The sequence below is a fragment of the Artemia sp. Qi Xiang Cuo genome, chromosome 10 (genome assembly GCF_049724085.1).
Source record: "Artemia sp. Qi Xiang Cuo chromosome 10, ASM4972408v1, whole genome shotgun sequence".
Taxonomy (NCBI): Eukaryota; Metazoa; Arthropoda; class Branchiopoda; order Anostraca; family Artemiidae; genus Artemia; species Artemia sp. Qi Xiang Cuo.
The window spans coordinates 18,513,015-18,534,575 of record NC_142803.1 but is presented as its reverse complement, the minus strand read 5'-3'; the positions used below and the strand labels follow the sequence as shown (position 1 = coordinate 18,534,575).

Genomic DNA, 21,561 nt, shown 5'->3' with positions numbered 1-21,561 from the left:
GGATTGGAGGGCAACTAGACCCCCCCCGTCCATCATTCACCCAAACACATCCAATCAAAATTTTGAGATAGCCATTTTGTTTAGCATAGGCTAGTTGATTTACAGATAGAAAATATGTTTTTGAGAAGGACTCTCCCCCACAACCCTCAGGGCAAGGGTTTTAAGTTATGCCCTGGGGGCATATAAGGTTTTTATAGAAGGCGTTGTCGTAGAAACTTCAAAAAGAGCTAATTCGATTGGAAATTCAAATGGCTAGTGCCCTATTTAATAGTCGAAAGGGATGAGAGGGCAAAAAGCTAGCCCCCTCCCCCCACGCCCATCATTCCCCAAAAAACATCCAATAGAAATTTCGAGACAGCTATTTTGTTCAGCGTTGTTGATTTCCAGATAGAAAATATGTTTTTGAAGAGGACACTCCCCCAAAACCCTCAGGGCAAGGGTTTTAAGTTATGCCCAGGGGGAATGAAAGGTTTTATAGAAGGCGTTGTCGTAGAAACTTCAGAAAAGGGCTCATTCAATTTGAAATTCAAAGGACTAGTGCCCTTTTTAATAGTCGAAAGTGATTAGTAATATTTTTTGTTGTTGTTGTTGTTTAGACCAGTGCACTTCGTATCAAAGGAGTTGTCGTGGGAACTTCGAAAGGGACTCATTCGATTGAAAATAGAAAGGGCCTTTTTAATAGTCGAAAGTGGTTGGAGGGCAACTAATCCCCCTTCCACTCCCACCCTCCCCTTTGCTCATTATGTTTAAAAACTAAATGTTGCCTTAAGATTAAATCAAAATACACTGTGATAATGCTAATTCCGAATAAGGCATCTCAGCAGTATCCCAAGAATGACTGAGGGTATTATGTTCAAAATTTCGACGCTGCTTCTGTTCTTAAAATTTAACCAAATCAAAATAGTGTAAGTGTATCCAAGCTATCAAAGAAAGTAAACAGATTTTTTTTTGCGAATGGTATCAAGTTTTCCATTTCAGGTCAACTAGAGGAGGTATGGAACAAAGTTAAACAGTGCAATTTGCGTCCAGATTTTTAAAAGGGTGATGTTGTTAAAAATTGGTGAAAATTTTTCTCCGGCATACAAATAGCAGGCCAAACTATAAAATCTTAAAAAACGAAAAGATTTAAAGTGATATTTTCTTTTTCCGTGAAAAGACTATATAAATATAAAACGAACAGAAATTAATTTAAAAAAACTTTTTCCACAAAATAAGTTTTCCAAAGAAAAGTAAAGAACTCCATTAAACAAAAAATGAGCAAAAATGAAATCAAATAATCTACCAAGCTCGAAACTACCACAAATCAGCATCGATAAATAAATGAAACCCAAAACGAACAGAAATTACAATAAATAACTGAGTCAAACTCAAAACGAGCAGAAATTAACATAAGTTGGGCACAAAACCCCTAAGCGTTCCAAAGGCTAGAACATAATTTGCACTTTACTGAAAAAATACAAATGAATGTGCATTGTCAGTTTAATATACAGATACTGATATTTAGTAATCAAAATGTTAAAATTATTTGATTTATTAAAGTTATAAAAGTAAAAACATTTATATTTCATTTTATATGCAAATCAAGCTTGAAACAAACAAAAATCACTACAAACGAGAGTTTGGGTATGACCTCCTTCTCTCATTGTAAAAGTCTAAAAGCTACTGCGTCATTGGCGCTTTACTGAAAACCAATTTTATGACAAATACTTTCTTTCGTACTTAATACAGAAAATAAACATTAAAACTATAGTAACATTTTAAACTGATGAGTTTTCAGCAATTAATATCATTACACATCAAATATTCAGTTTAATTTATTAGCTCTTTTTAAAGTTGTTAAAGACGAATATAATTTGAGGAAAGCAAACTCAAATCGAGCAGAAATCAGAAATCAGTCAAACTCAAAACGAGCAGAAATTAACACAAGTTGGGCTCAAAACCCCTATGCCTTCCCAAGGCCAGAACATAATTTGCACTTTACTGAAAAAAATACAAATGAATGTGCATTGTCAGCTTAATATACATACACTGATGTTTAGTAATCTAAATGTTAATATTATTTGATTTATTAAAGTTATAAAAGTAAAAACATTTATATTTTTTTCAGTAAAGTGCAAATTATGTTCTGGCCTTGGGAAGGCGTGGGGGTTTTGAGCCCAACTTATGTTAATTTCTGCTCGTTTTGAGTTTGACCCGGTTATTTATTGTAATTTCTGTTCATTTTGGGTTTCATTTATTTAACGATGCTGATTTGTGGTAGTTTCACGCTTGGTAGATTATTTTATTTTATTTTTGCTCATTTTTGTTTAATGGAGTTCTTTACTTTTCTTTGGAAAACTTATTTTGTGAAAAAGTTTTTTTAATTAATAATAAAAAAAATGGGAGCTGTATGCACTATAGACAACGCTATAGCGTTGCCTCTGAAAGTAAAAAAAAATAAGAGCATATATAATTGATTGCGTTTTCAGTAAAGTGCAAATTACGTTCTGATCTTGAGAAGGCAATGGGGTTGTCGGCCCTACCCATGGTAATTTTTACTCGTTTTGAAATTGACTCGATTATTTATTGTATTTTCTGTTCGTTTGGATTTAATTCATTTATTGTTGGAGATTTGTAGTAGTTTTAAGCTTGGAAAATTATTTGGATTTATTTCTACTCATTATTAGCTTAATATGGCTCTTTGCTTTTTTTTGACAAGCTTGTTTTGTGGAAAAAGTTTTTTTTAATTGATTTCTACGTTTTTTACTGATAGAGTGTTTTTCATGGAATTTTTTTTTACATCTTTTCGGTTTTTTTTCTATTGGACTCAATTATTTTCTGTTTTTCTATATACTCCACGGGAGGGCGGGATTTTCTAGGGGTGCGAGTATTTTCAGGGGGGAGTTATTTTCAGGGGGGCGTGGTATTTTCTGCGGGGGTGTATTTTCCGAGGGGATTGTCTGAAGGGGGGGGGTCAACACCGGCCACTTTATAATACATCTATTAAATATAGTCCATTTATTAAATGCTAATCATGTTAGCATTTAATATTGCAATTGCGTTGTCAATATTGTCACTTAAATTGTCATTTGCGGCTCCCTGGCATAAAACATTTTAAGATTTTAACAAAATTTTAAATAAACGATCCAAATTTAATATATTAGACAAAAACTCAGTAGCTAAATTAGCCTACCGTGACAAAACCAAAGAAAAAAAATTCAAAACAACGGGCCTACCGCTGGTAGGAAGAAAGAGAAGAGCAATAAAACGACAGAAGTACAACAAGACGTCCTCAACTTAGAAAAAGGGTAATGATTTAAACCATAATAACTTATATAAAGGAAGGACCCTAAATGAAAAGATAAAAAAAAATAATGAAGAGTAATCGTGAAGAGTAAAATTATGAAGAGTAAAATTATAAGAATGAAAATGTGAAGAGTAAAAAAACTAAACCATTGGATTCAACCACTACTCCATGGAAAATTCAATGTTATAGGAGTATCTCATCATGTTGTATATTATACTTCCGCAGTTTTTTCGTGGAGTAGCATTTGTAGCGGGTAGTAGCGGGTAGTTCTGGCTTGAGTTTTTTTTTGTATTGAACCTTGATTTTAAATTGCTTCCTTTTTAAATGTTTGTGATTGAGTTGCTTTCTTTTTTTTTAAACTGCAGACGCCTTTCTGCATGGAGCCAAAAAATCTATCTAAATATTCTCAGCTTTCTTCCTACTGGCCATAGGCCAGTACAGGAACATTCGGAAAATACCAAGTTTTTCCAATATTGTCGTCAATTATCAACTAAATCAAAGATGCTTAATCAACTATTTCATTGAGTCGATTCAATCAACTTGATTCATTGAGTATATGCTATTTATTTTTGCAGATTTGAGCCTCAATACAGTGATCAGAAACTATGCAAATTAAACCATAAGTCGAGTAATGTTGCCCATAGAGTGTAAGCGGTACCATAACTGGTACCCCAAGTACCTAAATATAGAAAAATTAGCTTACATAGTCATTACCTTTGCAGAAATGAGCATCGATACAGTAATTGGAAATAGTGCAAGTGGTACCATAAGTTGCGTAATTAAGGCCAGACTTGTAAATATTGTTTCTGCTCTGAGGGGTATCCCTTCGCCGAAGTTATAAACGCCAAATGTCATAATTCCTATTAGCACTGGGGTTGCCTGAGTTAAAAATGCTGAAAAATAAAAATTTATTAGAGATTTTAAAATATTAATACTCTTCGTTTTCATTTCTTAAGCTTTGGGGTCCCTGTGCTTACCGTTTTGTGACAAGCCTACAGCTCCAACTTGCAAGGAAGTGACAAGATAATTATATCATCGGATTTATAGGTTTCGGATATATCCTTTCCCTGAGCTGGAGGTATAATATTACTTAAAAAATTTTAAAGAATGACCCAAGCACGCTTAGAAAGTAGGAAATTTCCGTACTTCTGCAAAAAGACATTTCACATAAGCGAACATATTTCTACCTATTATCAGAAAATTTCCGGGCAAAAAAACAACAGACATTTAAACAGTTTTGATATTGTCGACTGCAATGACTGAAAACTATTGAGCAAAATTATTGGCCACTATTAGCCGAAAATTATCCGCACAAACAGAATCATGCATTTGTATCTCTTTTGTATTGGAACAAGGGTAACCGCTAGTAAATATTAAGGGATTATACAATGACTAATAATCATAGAAAAAAGAACACTACAAAATACGGGGAAGTAATTGCCGCAGAGATTAATTAGCATATGAACATAAGAAAAGTCTTTGTTTTGCGGACTCGCCAGTCTCAATATCAGCCAATGAAGGTGTGAAAAACTTACTATGAATGAATTAAGTTGAAACATGTTCCCCCATTGTTTCATTTACTTTCTGTATTTTGGTAAAATTGATGTTCTTTTGGCCCGTGATTAAAAACTAAATCAAGCAGGTTATTTATCACTTCCATCACTTTGACCGGACACTGCTTTTCAGTCTTCAAATATGAAGACTTTTATCACTTTTCTAGACGAGGGGAGATTGAGTAGTTGATTTGACTAGTGTTATAAAATCAGCTAACATAACCCCCCAACGACAAATATGAAGACTTAGTAAAAGTGGAGCCAAGCGATCATGATCCGATTATAGTAAGCATAAACAAAGCAGTTATGAAGTACCTCTGTGAAAGCTCAGCATTCCCTTGATTTATATTTTTGAGAACATTTAAAAGCTATTCAAAAATCTTAAGTGACATTATATTGCATGTATGAAAAACTGATGAGGTCGAATACATCTAACTGACACTAGATCACTGAATTTCTATCTTTTTAGAACGAATTTGTTTAAGTTCGTTATTACCCTTATTCGTTAAAGTACCAAGGACACCAAAATGAAAACACATTTAGCCCTCTTAATCTATTTTAGGTCTATTCATACCTGAAAATCCGGGTTTCCTACGAGTTTTTGTTTAGCTGCTATTAGCATTTTTAGTTTGAATAAATTCGCAAAACAGTGTTGTCAATAATAAAACAACGATAAACTTCGGAGCTGAATAATATTAGCGAAAACTATTTCCTACGAATCCGACACTGTTTTTCATTTGTGAAAATTCAAAATTACAAAATCTGTTGATTGCTATATATATATTAGTGAATCTACATTTTGTGAAAAAATATGACCTCAAGTTAAGAAAGTGACTATTCTGGTGTGTCAGAAAATATTTTGATGATGACCAAGCGCTAGATGGTATGCAAGATATCATTTCAGGATACTTGGTCCAGCAAGACCCCGACACCGTGCTAGCAGAGTGATAACCTGCCACTAACACGCTGCTTAGCGCCACCGAAGTGTATTAACGCCGCCGGCGCGCCGCAGGCATGCCACTACCCCCCGAGGCGGCGGCGTTTGATAGATTTTGAATCAATTGTGCGGCAATTCCTTATTGCGTCAACCAAAAATTCGGGGCTTTTCCTTCTTGTGGGGTTTATTTTCCTGATTAGAAATCAAGAAGGGCTAGTACTATTCTCGAATTTTTAGATTGTCCTCCGAAAATTTATGGGTCACCCCGAAAAAAAATTTATTTCCCCGAATCCCCGAAAACCACACATTCACGGTGCAACCCCTAGCGATTTATCACCAGTGACTTTCCCTGCCAAATATTACTTGGCATACCATAATTATTCACTACTCCCTTGTTCATTAATTTTCGTCTCTTTTGTTACTTTGCATAAATAAGAGACAGATGCAATTACAAATATTGCAATATACACAGATCTTCATATGTTGACGAAAAACAGGATCGTCTTTATGAAATGAGTTCAAATCATTTCGAATGCAGTTTCCCAGTCGTTATTTCTTACATAGTTTTTAGTAAATAATTTTATTTTCAAGTTGAATCCCAAAAAAAAACCTTCTATTGTGACCAATTTAGCTATATACTAAGCTATGAACAAGGTTTAGGAATTAAAGATTGAACTGGAAGTTACCTAAGAAATATGATACAAAAATAAATTGTAAATTATTGCCTATAGTAAGGGGGATAGGGGGCTATCATTTTTAAATGATAATACCTCATTTTTTTATTGAAAGCGGGATGCCAAAAGGTTAATTATTTTTTTCATTTAAAATGGAGACAGAAGAGAATGATATCAAAGTCCCAAGGAAACCATGGAAATATTTTGATAGACCCAAGGCCCTCAATTGGGACTTGCTCATTGTCTTGGGTATTTTGCGACTTCTTATAGGCTACTGACCTAATTTGCATTTTGTGTGTGCTCCCTTTTAATTGTATTCTTTGGATCTTATTGAATGCCACGGCAAATCTATGACTCAGTTTTCTAATAATTTGAGGTATACCTGAGTAATTTGACATTTTTGTTGTTGTCTTTGTGCCACCTTATTCATACCCTCAATTTTTTTCAAGGAACACTCAGCTTTTTACCGTTATTTTGTGTGTTTGTTTGAACCATATAGTGACCTAGTTAATTATTAAGTAACTTATTTTTCTAATGAAAGCTGAGACAGTATCCTGTCAATGCGGTATCCAGAGGGGGGAGGGAGGGAAGTAGGACAGTTAAATGATAAGTTATTATATTTTTTTTTATTGAAAGCAGGGATACCAGATTTTTTTTTCTAATTTAAAGCAGAGACGGTATTTTATAAAGGTAGTATCCAGAGAGGGGGGAGTAGTGGGCGATAATATTTAAATCATAAGGCATGGATTTTTTTTAAAGAAGGGGTGCCAATAATTTAAATATTTTTGTTATTTAAAGAACAGACGCTATCCTATCAAGATAGTATCCAGAGGGGGAGGCATAGGGAGCTGTTATATTTAAGCGATAGTAACTTGATAGTACCTGCTTTTAATACAAGATATCTTTTTAAGAATCCAAAAGAGCAAAAAAAAAAACAATCAATACCAAAGTCACCCATTTCAACTGTTTTAATTGTGATAGTCAAAGGACATTATAAAAAAATTAAGCTTCTAAGTTAAAAGCTATATTAAAAGTTTTCTGATTAGCCTAATTTAATATTAAGATGGTCTGGCCTAAAAAATAAGACACACGTATAGTCAGAACTCCATTGCAAATCCATATATTGCTAAATTTATCAAGACTCCCCCCCCCCTCCCTCCCTCCATAATGGTGAAAAATATGCCCTGAATTATAAATCAACACCATATTTTTGGTACATAGCCTAGACTGCAGTTTTCAACAAAATTTAGCGTTTCAGCACAATTAAAAATTATGAGTATTTTTCATGCTCTTTTATAATTAAATAATCACCTTTACAGGGACTATTATTTTTGAGCCCTGAAGGGGCTAAAAGGCTCAGAACAGCCCATTGAAACCTAGTAACCCTATGCTCAAAAATTTGCTTCTTTAAATAACCGGCTAAGGAGAAAAATAGGTCATATGTAGCTGACTAATGATTGAAGCTGACTTAGGGTATATATTTCCATATTAGGGGGGGAGAGTAAAGCATAGGCTTGTGGTATCAACTTCAAAGTCTAATAACAATAATAATTTATTTATTATGAAGTAACTAAGTAAGAGTCTTTTATTCAGACTCATCACTAAACAAAATATAACCCAGTTGTGCTGATGATTTGTATCTGGTAATTATGTCAGTGATTCCAATCCTCAAAATGTAAATGGGGCAAAAATAACCAGTAAGCCATGATAAAATAAAAAGTAGCAAAATAGAAATATGAAGGTATTTTTCAAAGTCTAACTGAGGCAACTGCTCCCCCTCACATAATTGGCACCCCAAAATTATGTGGCCTAATGCTGAATTAGAATAAACAGTGTACAATGGCAAGTACAAACAATACAATAATATATTGTATATGATTCATAATACAATAATATATATCACATAATAACAATGATAGATAATGATCTAATAGTATTGCTTTATTTAATCAACATTTGTCATTCAGAGAAGTTCTAATTCTCTAATTTTGTTCTTAAAATAATTCCTGTTTTGTTCCACAAAATGTTTTTGCGTACTGTTCTAATATATGGGAAACATACAAGAATGCAGCTTGAGAAAAGCCAAGAACAGATAACATTACCCAGTAATTTCCTATCTTATGGTTTATAAACAAGGGGTTTCTCACTCCCGGAACTATATTTAAGCTTTACTTTTTGGGGTTTAGGAGGAAGAAAGGTACCTAGGTTAGTTTAGGTTATGTGTTTATTATATGCTATGCTTTACTCCCTCCCCCTAATGTGCAAATATACAGCCACAATTTGTTTCTAAAGTATCATATTTTCATCCTATTTTGTTTTGTTTCTCTAGCATTAACCAAACTTCACTTCTTGTATGTTCCCCAGATATTAGAACAGTACCTTTTTTTCCTGCACTGCTTTAGTATAACAATGTAACATCGTTTTCACTAATAAATATCCATAGTTTTTTGAACGCCTATTGGATACATGTTCTGAAAATTCAATTGATTATTATTATTGCTGTTGGTTTGTCTGTGAGTCCAGGCAATTTGATGTTCACATGTTAGTCCTAAAACTCAGCTGCCCTTGCCTGAGACTATAGGCAGGCAGACCTTATGTTACTTGTTCACCTGCAAATGCAGGCAACATGTTGGTTCAACCAATTTTGAATGAATTTTGTGTTAGTGTAACTGTCTGAGCTTATAAACTGGGTTGCCTGTCTAAGACTTTAGGCAGGTAGACCCTATGCCACTTGTTTGCACACAAGGCCAGGCAAATTTTCAGTCAACCAATTTCCAATTAATTCTGTTTTAGTGTAACTGTCTTGGCTTATAGATTGGGTTTTCTGACTGAGGACTGCAAGTCCAGGGGACTTAGTGGTCAAGTTAATCTTAAAACATGGTCAAAATGCCTTAGACTCTAGGCGGACAGGTCTACTTGGAAGGTCTACTTAAATTACAATAGAGATGACTAAGACTTTAGGGCTGACTCACAACAGACAATGTCTATGGAACTTGCTGATGAAGAAGCATCCTAAGCCTAATTTTCCTAGCCACATAAATTCTCAGGTAGGTTGACTAAGTTTTAGGATTGATATGTGATCAAGAAGTTGCCTGAACTGCAACTGCAACTTGGAACTATGAAAAGGCATCTGTAGGACTTTGTTGTTTTCTTTATGTATCAGTGGGGTAATGTTATTTCTTTTGTATGACATTTTAGTGGATCATATATTAAATAAGAAAACCAAAAAGTATTCTGTATAACTTTATTCATGTTTCTCTATAATAATTTGATGTTTAAAAAGTCATACAGAAGACTTTATATCATTCTCCATGTTTAAAGGAAACACAATATTGCCTATTGTTTTTGATTTTATAGTGCTTTGAATATAAAAGTGAAGACAATATTTGTTGCTTAGAGTATAAAGAAACAATGACTTTAATAGGCCTAGTTAAACAGTGCTCACCCAAGTAATTTGTATTTCTAATATAAAAAAAGCATAAAAGGTATATGCTACTATTGTATAGTAAATATGAGGTAGATTTATATCAAAATTTTCAAGCAAATCACACAGCCTACTAGGTGTTTTACCTTAGACTACATAAGGTAGGTTATCAGTGGAAGTCATTAGGTCTGTAAAACTACCAATAGGGTAGCCTATATATTGATACTTTCTTTTAGAATCATTAATGTTTACCTTTACACTGCTTCATGGTTAAAAGATCCTGGAATGCCAAAAATCCTAGTAACATCAAGATAGGTCTAGTCTAGCCAAGCTCTTTTCAAGAAGCATTCCTTAAAAGTATTTTTCAAAGAAAAAAGCTTTGCTGAACTAGGTTCCGATTTCTTTTTTACCAAAACATACAAGAAAACAACACTTTCTGAGGCTCTATGATGATTTATTTATTTTTTGGTCATTTTCTGCTGTTTAACAGCACACGTCATTTATTTTTGAAATTGGCCACGAACTTTTGTGTCGGAATACATTATTTAAACATTGGATCTTTCTCCTTAAAAAATGAATTATCGGTTTTCCACACTAATTTAAGACGTATATGGCTGTGTAAGTTTGCACTTGACCAATTTAATGAATTAGTTTTCATTTTAGGTGTCCTTGGTACTTTAACACACTGATTATCCCCATTGCTATTTACTCTTGTAAATCATGGACCCTCAAAACAGATTACCAATGTCACCTAGCCACATTCAAAACGAAGTCACCTCGTAGTATTGTGGGCATTACATACCTGGACAGGATCTCTAATATTAGAGATAATAAGATCAAACACACCACACTTGACAAAATAAAACTGCAAAAACTTATGGGGCTAGGCCACATCTAGCGTATGGAAAATTCCCGTCTTCCGGAAATAGTCTTCCATGGTCGCGTGCATGGTTCTCGCCCCAGAGGTCGGCCCCGAAAAGATGGAAAGACAACTTCTCTACACTCAACCTGCCGCAACTTCAACGCCTGACTGAAGATAGATGCTCATATAGACGCCAAATCAACAATATAGTGAATGACGAGGCCCTAAAACAACCTTCGAGGATGGATGGGACTTAAGTCAAGTAGGTAAGTCATTTTTTTCAGATATTTTCTAAAGAAATAAAATCCTTCGAAGTCCTTACGCATGGACATGGGATTAAAAACAAAACAATACTTGTTTAGGCCAAATATGGCCTAGTTTTAGGTCGGAAATTATGCAACCAAAGACAGCATTATCACCAGTTATTAAATTTATCATTTTTATTCAGAAAGTTGGAAATTCCAAAAAAAAAATTCCAAAAAATACGACCCTTAGCTTATTGCGCATGGATTTTAAAAGTAAAAGGAAACTCCAATGCAAGTTATGTCATGTCATTTAATTATTAAAGTGTCATCAATTCTATTAGCACTGTTGTCATTTGAGCTCGGAATGCAGCAAAGATATAAATTGATGAGGCTGAAATAAAGAAGAAAAATCGTTTAAACTTCAAGTGCGTAGAATGGGCAGCTTCAAAAATAAAACAAAACCTAAATTTATGTTCTTAAGTTACATATTTAGATTAATTAAGGTTTTTTTTCGGGATTATGATTAAGACGTACCATTAGCCTTTCTATAACACTGGTAGTCAACTGAGTTAGAAATCTTGTAGAAGAACAAATTCATCAGGAGTTTACTATATTATTTTTTTTACTTTTTTTCTCTTATAGCTCAAAAATTGAAAATTTTCTATTTGAATAATTTTCATGTCAATCGTAATCCTTTTATTTTTCAAAAGAAGTGATTCATTTGTAGGCATATTTTAAATAGAAAGTTATTTTTAATTTTTTTTAAACAGTTTTCAAAGAAAAGTAAAAAACAATATTTAAACTAAAAACGAGCAATAAAACAGGAACAAAATTTACACTTTCATCCCCGTGAAACTCCACAAAAGCATGACGGTTATTTGCAATTAAAAATAAAAACTAAAAAATTGCTTGAAAATTGTCAACTGAGTTTCTAGGAATCAGTATTTTGTTTTTTTGAATGACATGTAGCTAAAAATAATAGTGGACAAAAACGTGTACTTTAAAATAGTAAAAATAATTTATAATCTTGGATGCAGTTGAATACAGCTGTGCCGTTGCTATAAAGGATTTTGCCTTGAGAGTCTTCAAGACCCCTTTTTAACCATGGTGACAAAAGTCAGATGGCTATTTGAATTGTTTGACTTCTCATGAAAGGACGACAGCCAGATGGTTGAATACTGACGCGGAGCACCTTTCACCCTGAAAGGCTCTGACAAAATTAAGGAGAAGTGCAAAGTGGGCAGACGGCCCAGGAGTGCATCAAATACCAAGCCTAAATACAATACTTACAATCACAAATTCAGTTCACTTCAAACATGTTTTTATTCAAAGGAATCTGTGGTGTTTCCAGTCAACTTGATAAGCGTTTTGATTTTCTTTGGCTATATATATATATATATATATATATATATATATATATATATATATATATATATATATATATATATATATATATATATATATATATATATATATATATATATATATATATATATATATATATATATATATATATATATATATATATATATATATATATATATATATATACATATATATATATATATATATATATATATATATATATATATATATATATATATATATATATATATATATATATATATATATATATATATATATATATATATATATATATATATATATATATATATATATATATATATATATATATATATATATATATATATATATATATATATATATATTTTCTATCTGTTTATTGCAAACAAAACAGACAGCTTCAAAATTTCCATTTTCTCCGTTATAAAACTTAATTAAGCATCAATTCTCTATACTTCTGATTTTTCTTATTCGTTATAATTGGCCAATTTAATCTTAGAAAGTGAGAGAATTGGATAGTTATTGGCGGTAGAGATTGCTTGCACATGCAACAAATAAGAAACATTCCAGAGATAAATCCACAATATAAGGAGCCTTCTTTAGGGTCCCCAGAAGGGAGGAGACTTCACCAAGAGGAAAGGGAATTTATCCACCTACAGCCCCTTGAGAAAATTTATGCAGTGGCCCTTGAGCCTTTTGCTGTGCTCAAATTATATTAGATTCTTAACAAGTTTTCAAAGAAACAATATAAAGAATAGTAAAACAGCTTACACAGTATAGCCCAATAAAACGAATCTCTATTTAGGATTTTTAGCTCTGAGTCCCTTGCATTTTTAATTTGATTTTCCACAAGATGTTCATTCGCTTGAAGTTTTACAGTCTTCACATATGTTAGAAAGTCAACGATCTTCTTCAAGCGCTTGTCAGTTGCCTCCTGAAAGGAAATGCCGGTACAAAACAGAAAAGCATCGTAATACACCATGCAACATCGTAAAACATCATAAACACCATAAAAACATCGTAATACATCTTATTAGTGCCGCCTTCATATAGTCCCAGCCGAGTGGATTGGTGAGCTGGATTTAGTTGTCCGAGAGGGCGAGGGTTCGAATCCTAGTATACCCAATTATTTGGCTTTGGACGGGGATCAGTGATGTGACTCTGTAAGCTCAGCCAGAGTCGACCTGGCTCTAAATGGGTACCGGAAAAAATCTGGAAAAGGTAAAGAGGAAGGGTGTGCGAAAGCACGGGATGGATGGCCCCCATTCCCCATTGCAGTTTCTGGCTGAAGGACCTTGAGACGGGGATCAGCACCACAGGTTCGGACCTCAAGGGTCTAGTGCTGCATCCTTTACCTTTATTTTTACCTTTTACCACCTTCATACAGGCTGACAAGTACTTTACAACCCTTACCTACGTATTTCTAAAAGCCATAAATAAATTGGAAGTACTATCATCTTTGTATTTGCTTTATATTTGTATATATATGCTTCACATACATTAAATAGCTAATTTTCTTGGTTTAAACACTTGCTATTCGCCTCAAGAAAGGAAAAGAGGGCAGAAAATAGAAAAAATCATTCTCATTATTTGCGTTTTATAAACAACTACCCGACAACGACCCAAAACTACCCGACTTTGGTTCGGGAGCCTTTATAATGGTCTACTTTATTCTGTTTAATGTCAGTTCATTTTTATCTTCCTTCTTCATGTCAATTTATCGCCAACTACCCTCCATCCCTCCCTCCAAAAAATGACCTTATTCCCACCTGAAATATTCCTTCCACTTCCCGGCACCTTTGCTGCAAAATGAAAATATTGGTCTTAAAATATGTTAAAATGCAATACAGCAGAAATTATGAGACGGTCAGTTATATGTTAGGTATTTTTTGATAAGAAAAAAATCTGAGGTAGTTAAAAATAATAGTATCAGGTGTCAATTGTTTTGTTAATAATTTAAAGTGAGTCTCTTAGCCCCTCCCTCTGTAACTTCTTCCCCTTACTCACTCTAAGTCCACCTCTCCCAATAGCTCTTGAAATTTTCCTGTCAGAGAGTCACGCGTTCTATAATCACTATAAATACGGTACGTTATATTACCTTATCCCCTCCCATAATATAATGTGAATAACAGCAACACGTATCAAAAGTAATCTCCATAATTAAAAGATATCCTATCAAGCCCCTTCCTACCCCCTTTCCCTTCAGACGAACTCCCCGTCTCCCAACCCTTCTTGACTTTTTTTTGTCAGAGAGGGTCAAACCTTCATTTAACTTTTGAAATGAGATGCATCACATAATTTAACACCCTCCAAACCTCCTTCTCCTCCATACCAGTCAAATACCATACCATACCAGTCACTTTGTCCATAGCAGTCAAAGTGAGCAGAAGGAGTCGAAAGAAAAGCAAAGAAGTAGATATGCAGTCAAAGTAGAAAAGTAGAAACAAGAAGTAGAAAAGCAGTCAAAGTGAGCAGAAGGAGTCGAAAGAAAAGCAAAGAAGTAGATATGACGGTTGATTCAGAGATTTTAGAGACTATTTTTTTCCATCAGAAATACTTACCATCAGAAATATTTTGTTACATCATAAATAAATATGTATTCAAATAGTAACTTAGTCGTTTTGCTTAAAAAAAATACGATCTTTTACCTGAATTTAAAAAAACGTGGCTCACGTTCAAAGTCAAGTCCATGGCTATCCACAAGAAAGCATCAATAAATTATCTAGGGAGAGGATTATGTAAAAGGCCAAAAATTGGCAACGAATTTGATCACCCAACAAAATCTTGGCAATTTAGAAAATATTGTGATATTTCTCAGCGGCAGGTCTTGGCGTACCTGCTGACAGATACGGCTCTATATCTTGAACAGTATCCTGTCAATTCTCTAGGATATAATCTCTAGCAATCTCTAGTAATAGTATCTCTAATAGAAATCTCTAGGATAGTTTGTCTTTAATACCCTTAAAGCAAATAGTCTTTGGGTTGGTGAAACCAGCAAATTTATCTTGTGTTGTGTGATGCTAGATCTTTTCGTTGGAACTGGAAATTACAGCAATTACAGCTAAATGAATGTCAGCAGGTTACCCACAGTCAGTTTGCAGGCAGATTACAACTACCCGAAAACGCTGAACTGTCATTTCCACTTTATTGAAAGTTTAATAAAGTGTTTAAATTGTAAGTTTTGTTTAGTCAATTGCTTTTTCAGTATATTCGGAAAGAATTGATTTAGAAAAAAAAATATGAACGAAAATGTAATACAAGCTAGTATTACGAATCTAAGGTATCTAAAAGACGTAGTGTATACGTAAATACACAAACGTATACGTAAACTATGCATAACGTATACGTAAAACAGGTAGCATAAAGATACGTAAAGTTTCTAACGCATTTAAAATGTATTATGAATCTAAATTGATTGTTAGAAAAATAAATTCGGAGGAGCTCGACCAGCAAGTAGGTTATAAAACTTACCTACTAGACTTACGCTGGAGCAATAAGCAATTGTTATAAAGAAAAAGACAAACTGTATAAGAAAAAAAGTACTGTGTTTTCAGCAAACCTCAAATAAAATAGCCCCGTGGCCCTGCAGTCAGGCGATGGAAAATCCATGCATGACTTGACAAGATTTCGATCCCTGTTTTAGTGAAAATAAACAAACCATGAAATGAAAAAAATAAATGGATAGGGGTATATTGACCCCAGACCTTCATTTTAGCTCCATACTTATCATCGTGCTGCACTTATCATGTCCTTCCCCACGAAAACACTTTTGGATCTTATGATCCCAAAATATATGATGATATATATTTGACTTAATAACTATCATCAATGAAGTTTTCATGTGAAGTAAAGGGCGCTGTGTCGGCACCCAGTGATACATTAGGCGTTATGAGGGTCTCAGGTCACCCTTCAATTATTTTTTGCTCCCCAAAAGGATACTAGATTAAAAACTAATTAATTAAAAGCTAATTATAATCAAAACTAATTAATTGGCGATTGAATAAACCCTTCGCCAGATTTCTAAATCCATAGTTTCAAAATGATGACCTCTGTGGAAAAATATCGACATAAAGTTCTTTACTAAGTTTGTTACACCGTTGGTTATGGCAATTACCATTATTATTACCTAATTACCTTAATACCATTGCCATTAGCGAAGGAGGACCATTACAAAAGATCATTAGATATTAACTGGTTAAGAGGGTTAGCCGCTACAATGGACGAATATTTACCAGGGACAGCATTGTTTCATGGGACAAAACCAGGCCAATGCCCTTGCACTTATCATCAGCAAAGGTAGCTGTAATCTTTAAAGATATGTAGACCCTGTACTTTCTAGCTACAGGAAATTCCTTTCCAGTAGCGGTCGAGCTCTGGAGGCAGGGTTGCAAACAGATCGTAAATGACTGGACAACCAAACTACCCCAAGATATATTTCTTTCGATCTAAATAGGATGAAGATCGAGTTAACTTGTCTTATTTCTTTGGTTAATGGTTCCTGTGTTATCTTTATTTTTATTTACTAATACACGTACACTGAAATACTTTTCGGGGGGAGGGGGTGCATATCACGGAAGGAGATCGAAACATAAAAAAAAACAAGGCAAAATATATGGAAAATATAATGAAAGTCTTAAAAGTAACGAGATGGCGAGAGAGGAGGGGAGGAGATTGGTTTGGGTTCAAGCTGGGTAGCACTGTTTCTGTACATTACTGTTCAAATTGATTCAGAATTACTTTCTCAAAGCTACAATTTTAATCAAGGCTGAGTCACGAGCTCATCGTCCTAGCCACTGCTACAAAGGAAAAAAGTGATCTACTCACCATTAGCACACTACTGATAGAGCTCATTTTCTTCATTACGAACAACTGACCGGGAAGAAGTAGTAAAATTGCACCAATTGTTCCGTAGACAGCACTTGTTCCTAGCTTCATATAAAGAAGGAAAACGATCAAAGCCACCTAGGAAGAAATGTCAGTAAGAAACTGCATCAAAATTGTAGGTAAGAAACTCAAACGGATTCAGTTTCAGTAAGAAAATGAAAGGTCAGTAAAATAGTTGTTATGGAAAACTCATAATTACAATTTTCATTGTTTTCTAAAGACCTACTGTGTCTACTTTATAAATGCCCTCTTGACATGAACTCACGACAAGAAAAGACATCTTGAATTTGTGCAGACCATGTTTGAAATTAAATAAAAAAAAACAAGTTTTTTAACTGAAAGTAAGGAGCGACGTTAAAACTTAAAACGAACAGAAATTATTCCGTATATGAAAGGGGCCGTCCCCTCCTCAACGCCTCGCTCTTTACGCTAAAGTTTTTTATTGTTTAAAAAAAATAGAGTTGTGAGAAAAAACTTTAGTGTAAAGAGCAAGGCGTTGAGGAGGGGACAGCCCCTTTCATATACGGAATAATTTCTGTTCGGTTTAAGTTTTAATGTCGCTCCTTACTTTCAGTTAAAAAAACTTGTTTTTTTTATTTAATTTTTGAACTTTTTTGAATAAATGCAGGTTTTGATCTTGGTTCACAGTACATGAATAATTAACAAGGGCGGATCCAGGATTTTTTTTCAGGGGGGGGGGTACGAACTTTTGATTCAGTTTTTGACTAATTTTACTGATTTTTACCTAGGTTTTACTAATTGTCGACTTATTTTCGACTCGGTCAAAAATTTCGGGGGGGGGGGGTTCAAACCAGGTAACCCCCCCCCTGGATACGGCCTTGATAATTAAAAAAAAAATTTCATATTAATTTACTTTTATTTGGTTAAATGGCTTTCTCGAAACTTGTTTCATTTTGTTTACGAACGTTTTTATTAGTAATAAATATACGTAACTTACGAATTAACTTACGTAACGAACTTCTATATTCACATATTTTTAATACGTATATTAGGGGTTCGCCCCCTAGTCAATACCTTGCTCTTTAAGCGAAAGTTCAAATTTTGTTCCAATTCTTTAAAAATGACCGCTTAATCACAAAGGCCGTTAATTAGAATAAATAGCTCTTATGGAAGTACTAAAAAATCTTTGGCTTAAAAAGTGAGGTATTGACTAGGGGGTGAACCCAATCATATATGTAATATTTTCTGTTCGTTTAAAGTTTTGATGTTGCTGCTGTTGCAGTTGAAAAACTTGTTTTTTTATATTTAATTCTGATCTTTTTTTAAATAATGCTTGGAAGTCCGGCGTCCACTTCATAACAATGTCCCTTCCCCCATGAAAAAATTCTTCATGGAAAGATCCTCCTACATAACCCCCGACCCCAGGCACGTACTCAGGAATTTGTTTCGGGGGGGGGGGGCAATTTGTTTCGGGGGGGGGCCAAATCCTTCAAACCCATTATTCTGTGAGAAAAATCAGAAAATTATGGGAAAATGAAAAAAATCGTGATATTTCAGGGGGGCCAGGCCCGGAGGCCCCCTCCCTGCGTACGTCCCTGCCCTACCCCCCCCCCCCCACTACCAGTAAAAATCTCCCCTGAAAACGTCTGTACTGTATACTTCCCAATAACCAATACCATATGTTAACATTGGGTAAAGTTCGTAACTTTCAGCCCTCCTCCCGGGAACTTCGGGGGATTAAGTCATCCTTAAAGACATACTTATAATATTTTCGAACATGCTGAACAAAATGGCTATCTAAAAATTTTGATCAGGTGACTTTGGGAAAACAAGGAGCGTGGGAGGGGGCCTAGTTGCCCTCCATTTTTTTGGTCACTTAAAAAGGGCACTAGAACTTTTAATTTCCATTCCAATGAGCCCTCCCACGATATTCTAGGACCACTGGGTCGATACGATCACCCCTGGGGAAAACAAAAATCTTTCTTCTCGCAAAAAATGCAAAATTCCACATTTTTGTAGATAGGAGCTTGAAACCTCTACAGTAGGGTTCTCTGATACGCGGAATATGATGGTGTGATTTTCATTTAGGTTCTATAACTTTTAGGGGGTATTTTCCCCTTTTTTCGAAAATCAGCCAAATTTTCTCAGGAGCGTAGCTTTTGATAAGTAGGATTAAACTTGATGAAACTTATATATTTGAAATCAGCATTAAAATTCAATTCTTTTGATGTATCTACTTGTATCAAAATACCGTTTTCTAGAGTTTCGGTTACCATTGAGCCGGGTCCCAATAACCAATAGGCTACTATATGTTAACATTGGGTAGAGTTCATAACTTTCAGCCCTGCTCCTGGGGGTTTCGAGGGATTAAGTCATCCTAAAAGACATAATTATAATATTTTCGACCATGCTGAACAAAATGGCTATCTCATAATTTTGATCAGATGACTTTGGGAAAAAATGAGCGTGGGAGGGGGCCTAGTTGCCCTCCATTTTTTTGTGTCACTTAAAAAGGGCACTAGAACTTTTAATTTCCGTTCCAATGAGCCCTCCCACGGTATTCTAGGACCGCTGGGTCGATACGATCACCCCTGGGAAAAAGAAAAACAAAAAAAACAAGAAAACAATAAAACAAATAAACACGCATCCGTGATCTTTCTTCTGGCAAAAAATGGAAAATTCCACATTTTTGTAGAAAGGAGTTTGAAACCTCTACAGTAAGGTTCTCTGATACGCTGAATATGATGGTGTGGTTTTCATTAAGGGTCTATAACTTTTAGGGGGTCTTTCCCCCTTTTTTCGAAAATCAGCCAAATTTTCTCAGGCGCGTAACTTTTGATAGGTAAAATGAAACTTGATGAAACTTATATATTTGAAATCAGAATTAAAATCTGATTCTTTTGATGTATCTATCGGTATCAAAATTCCGTTTTTTGGAGTTTCGGTTGCCATTGAGCCGGGTCGCTCCTTACTTACAGTTCGTCACCACGAACTGTTTGACTATATTCAGGTGAAAATTAATTTTAAGTGACAGCAAAAGGTACATTGCCTCATAAAAAAGGGCCAGACAAACCTTAGAAGGGGTTCACTCATGTGAGTGACTCATATAATGTCTAATCTGATGAGTAACTCATAGAAAGACAAAGACAGGTTGGCAGTATTTGTGGGAGATAAAACAAAATTTCTGGAGGGGTAAGCTCAATAAAAAATCAAGTGAGTTAAAAGCTTGAAAACTATTTTTTAATTTAAATCGTCAAACATTTTTTTAGCATAAGAACATACAGTTTCTGTTGCACATTTATTATCTTGCACCTAAAGTGGATAGGGATAGGAGATAGGGCACCTAAAGGGGATAGGGGCAACTAAAGGGGATAAGGATAACTTACACCTAAAGGGGATAGGAATAGGGGATAGGGCACCTAAAGGGGATAAATGCACCTAAAGGGGATAGGGATTCGCATCCTTTTTGGGTATCCATGTCTGCAAATACTGAAAAAATATATCTTTTCAGATATATTAAATATATAATATATAAATCTATCCTACAAATAAATATATAAATCTATCCTACAAATATCGACGATTTCCCTCGATATTACTTTGGTAAAATTTGAAGGTGATCGATTTAAACTCAAAACTATAGAATCATTCTTTTTAAAGTTTTGTTAGAATATCGATCTAGAATTAACAATCAGTCTAATTTTTAGGAATTCCATATAACGCCTAGTATATGAAAAGTAAGAAAACAATCACCTCTTTGGTAAAAGAGCATGGATAATGTTAAAAAATATGATAATACATATAACAACAAAGTAAATTAAAACTCATAAGCTATTAATTTGTGGTCACTTTCTCTCCCCCCCCCCTCGAAATAACGAAACGAACCCAGAAACAACTATGCGGAAAAAACAACGCAGTTGACTTTAACCTTAAGGTAGTAAGGGATATTCAGCGGAGCATACCTAACAACTATTAATGAAGACAAGATTCAAAAAGAAACAATGTCTACCAAAGAGGGTAAGTACATGCATCTTTGCAAAGAATAAGTGACTAAGATATTATGATGACAGAACAGCTGTTAGAACAGCCTGAGTTGAATGGGAAAGCCCAAAGATAGTGAATATTCAACCTTAATGAAGAATGTCTCCAGTCTAAAACTGGAAAAACAAATAAAATCTTCCCATACAAACATATAAAATACATATTAAAATATAGAATGCACATAAAAATACACGCATAAACATATAGAAACATATAAAACGTATAAATATTTAACATCTATAAAGAAATCTTACTTTTTTATTTTACTGAATTGGTGAATGAGGTGTTAAATAGTAAAGAAGTCATAAAAATAACATGCCTTGAACGTA

At 34.3% G+C, this 21,561-nt stretch overlaps 2 protein-coding genes across 2 annotated transcripts in view; one reads left to right on the top strand and one right to left on the bottom strand.

The window, feature by feature from the left end:
* LOC148947539 (carotenoid-cleaving dioxygenase, mitochondrial-like) overlaps positions 1-21,561 on the top strand; it is a 197,680-nt gene that overhangs the window by 153,308 nt on the left and 22,811 nt on the right. The window lies entirely within an intron of this gene.
* Positions 1-21,561, bottom strand: part of LOC148947540 (uncharacterized) — a 106,147-nt gene that overhangs the window by 84,300 nt on the left and 286 nt on the right. The window contains exons 2-4 of the mRNA XM_089095929.1: positions 17,171-17,308; positions 13,118-13,280; positions 4,001-4,179 (exon numbers count right to left, since the gene is read on the bottom strand). Coding sequence (XP_088952055.1) covers positions 4,001-4,179; positions 13,118-13,280; positions 17,171-17,308 — 480 coding nt within the window. The remainder of the gene's footprint in view (positions 1-4,000; positions 4,180-13,117; positions 13,281-17,170; positions 17,309-21,561) is intronic.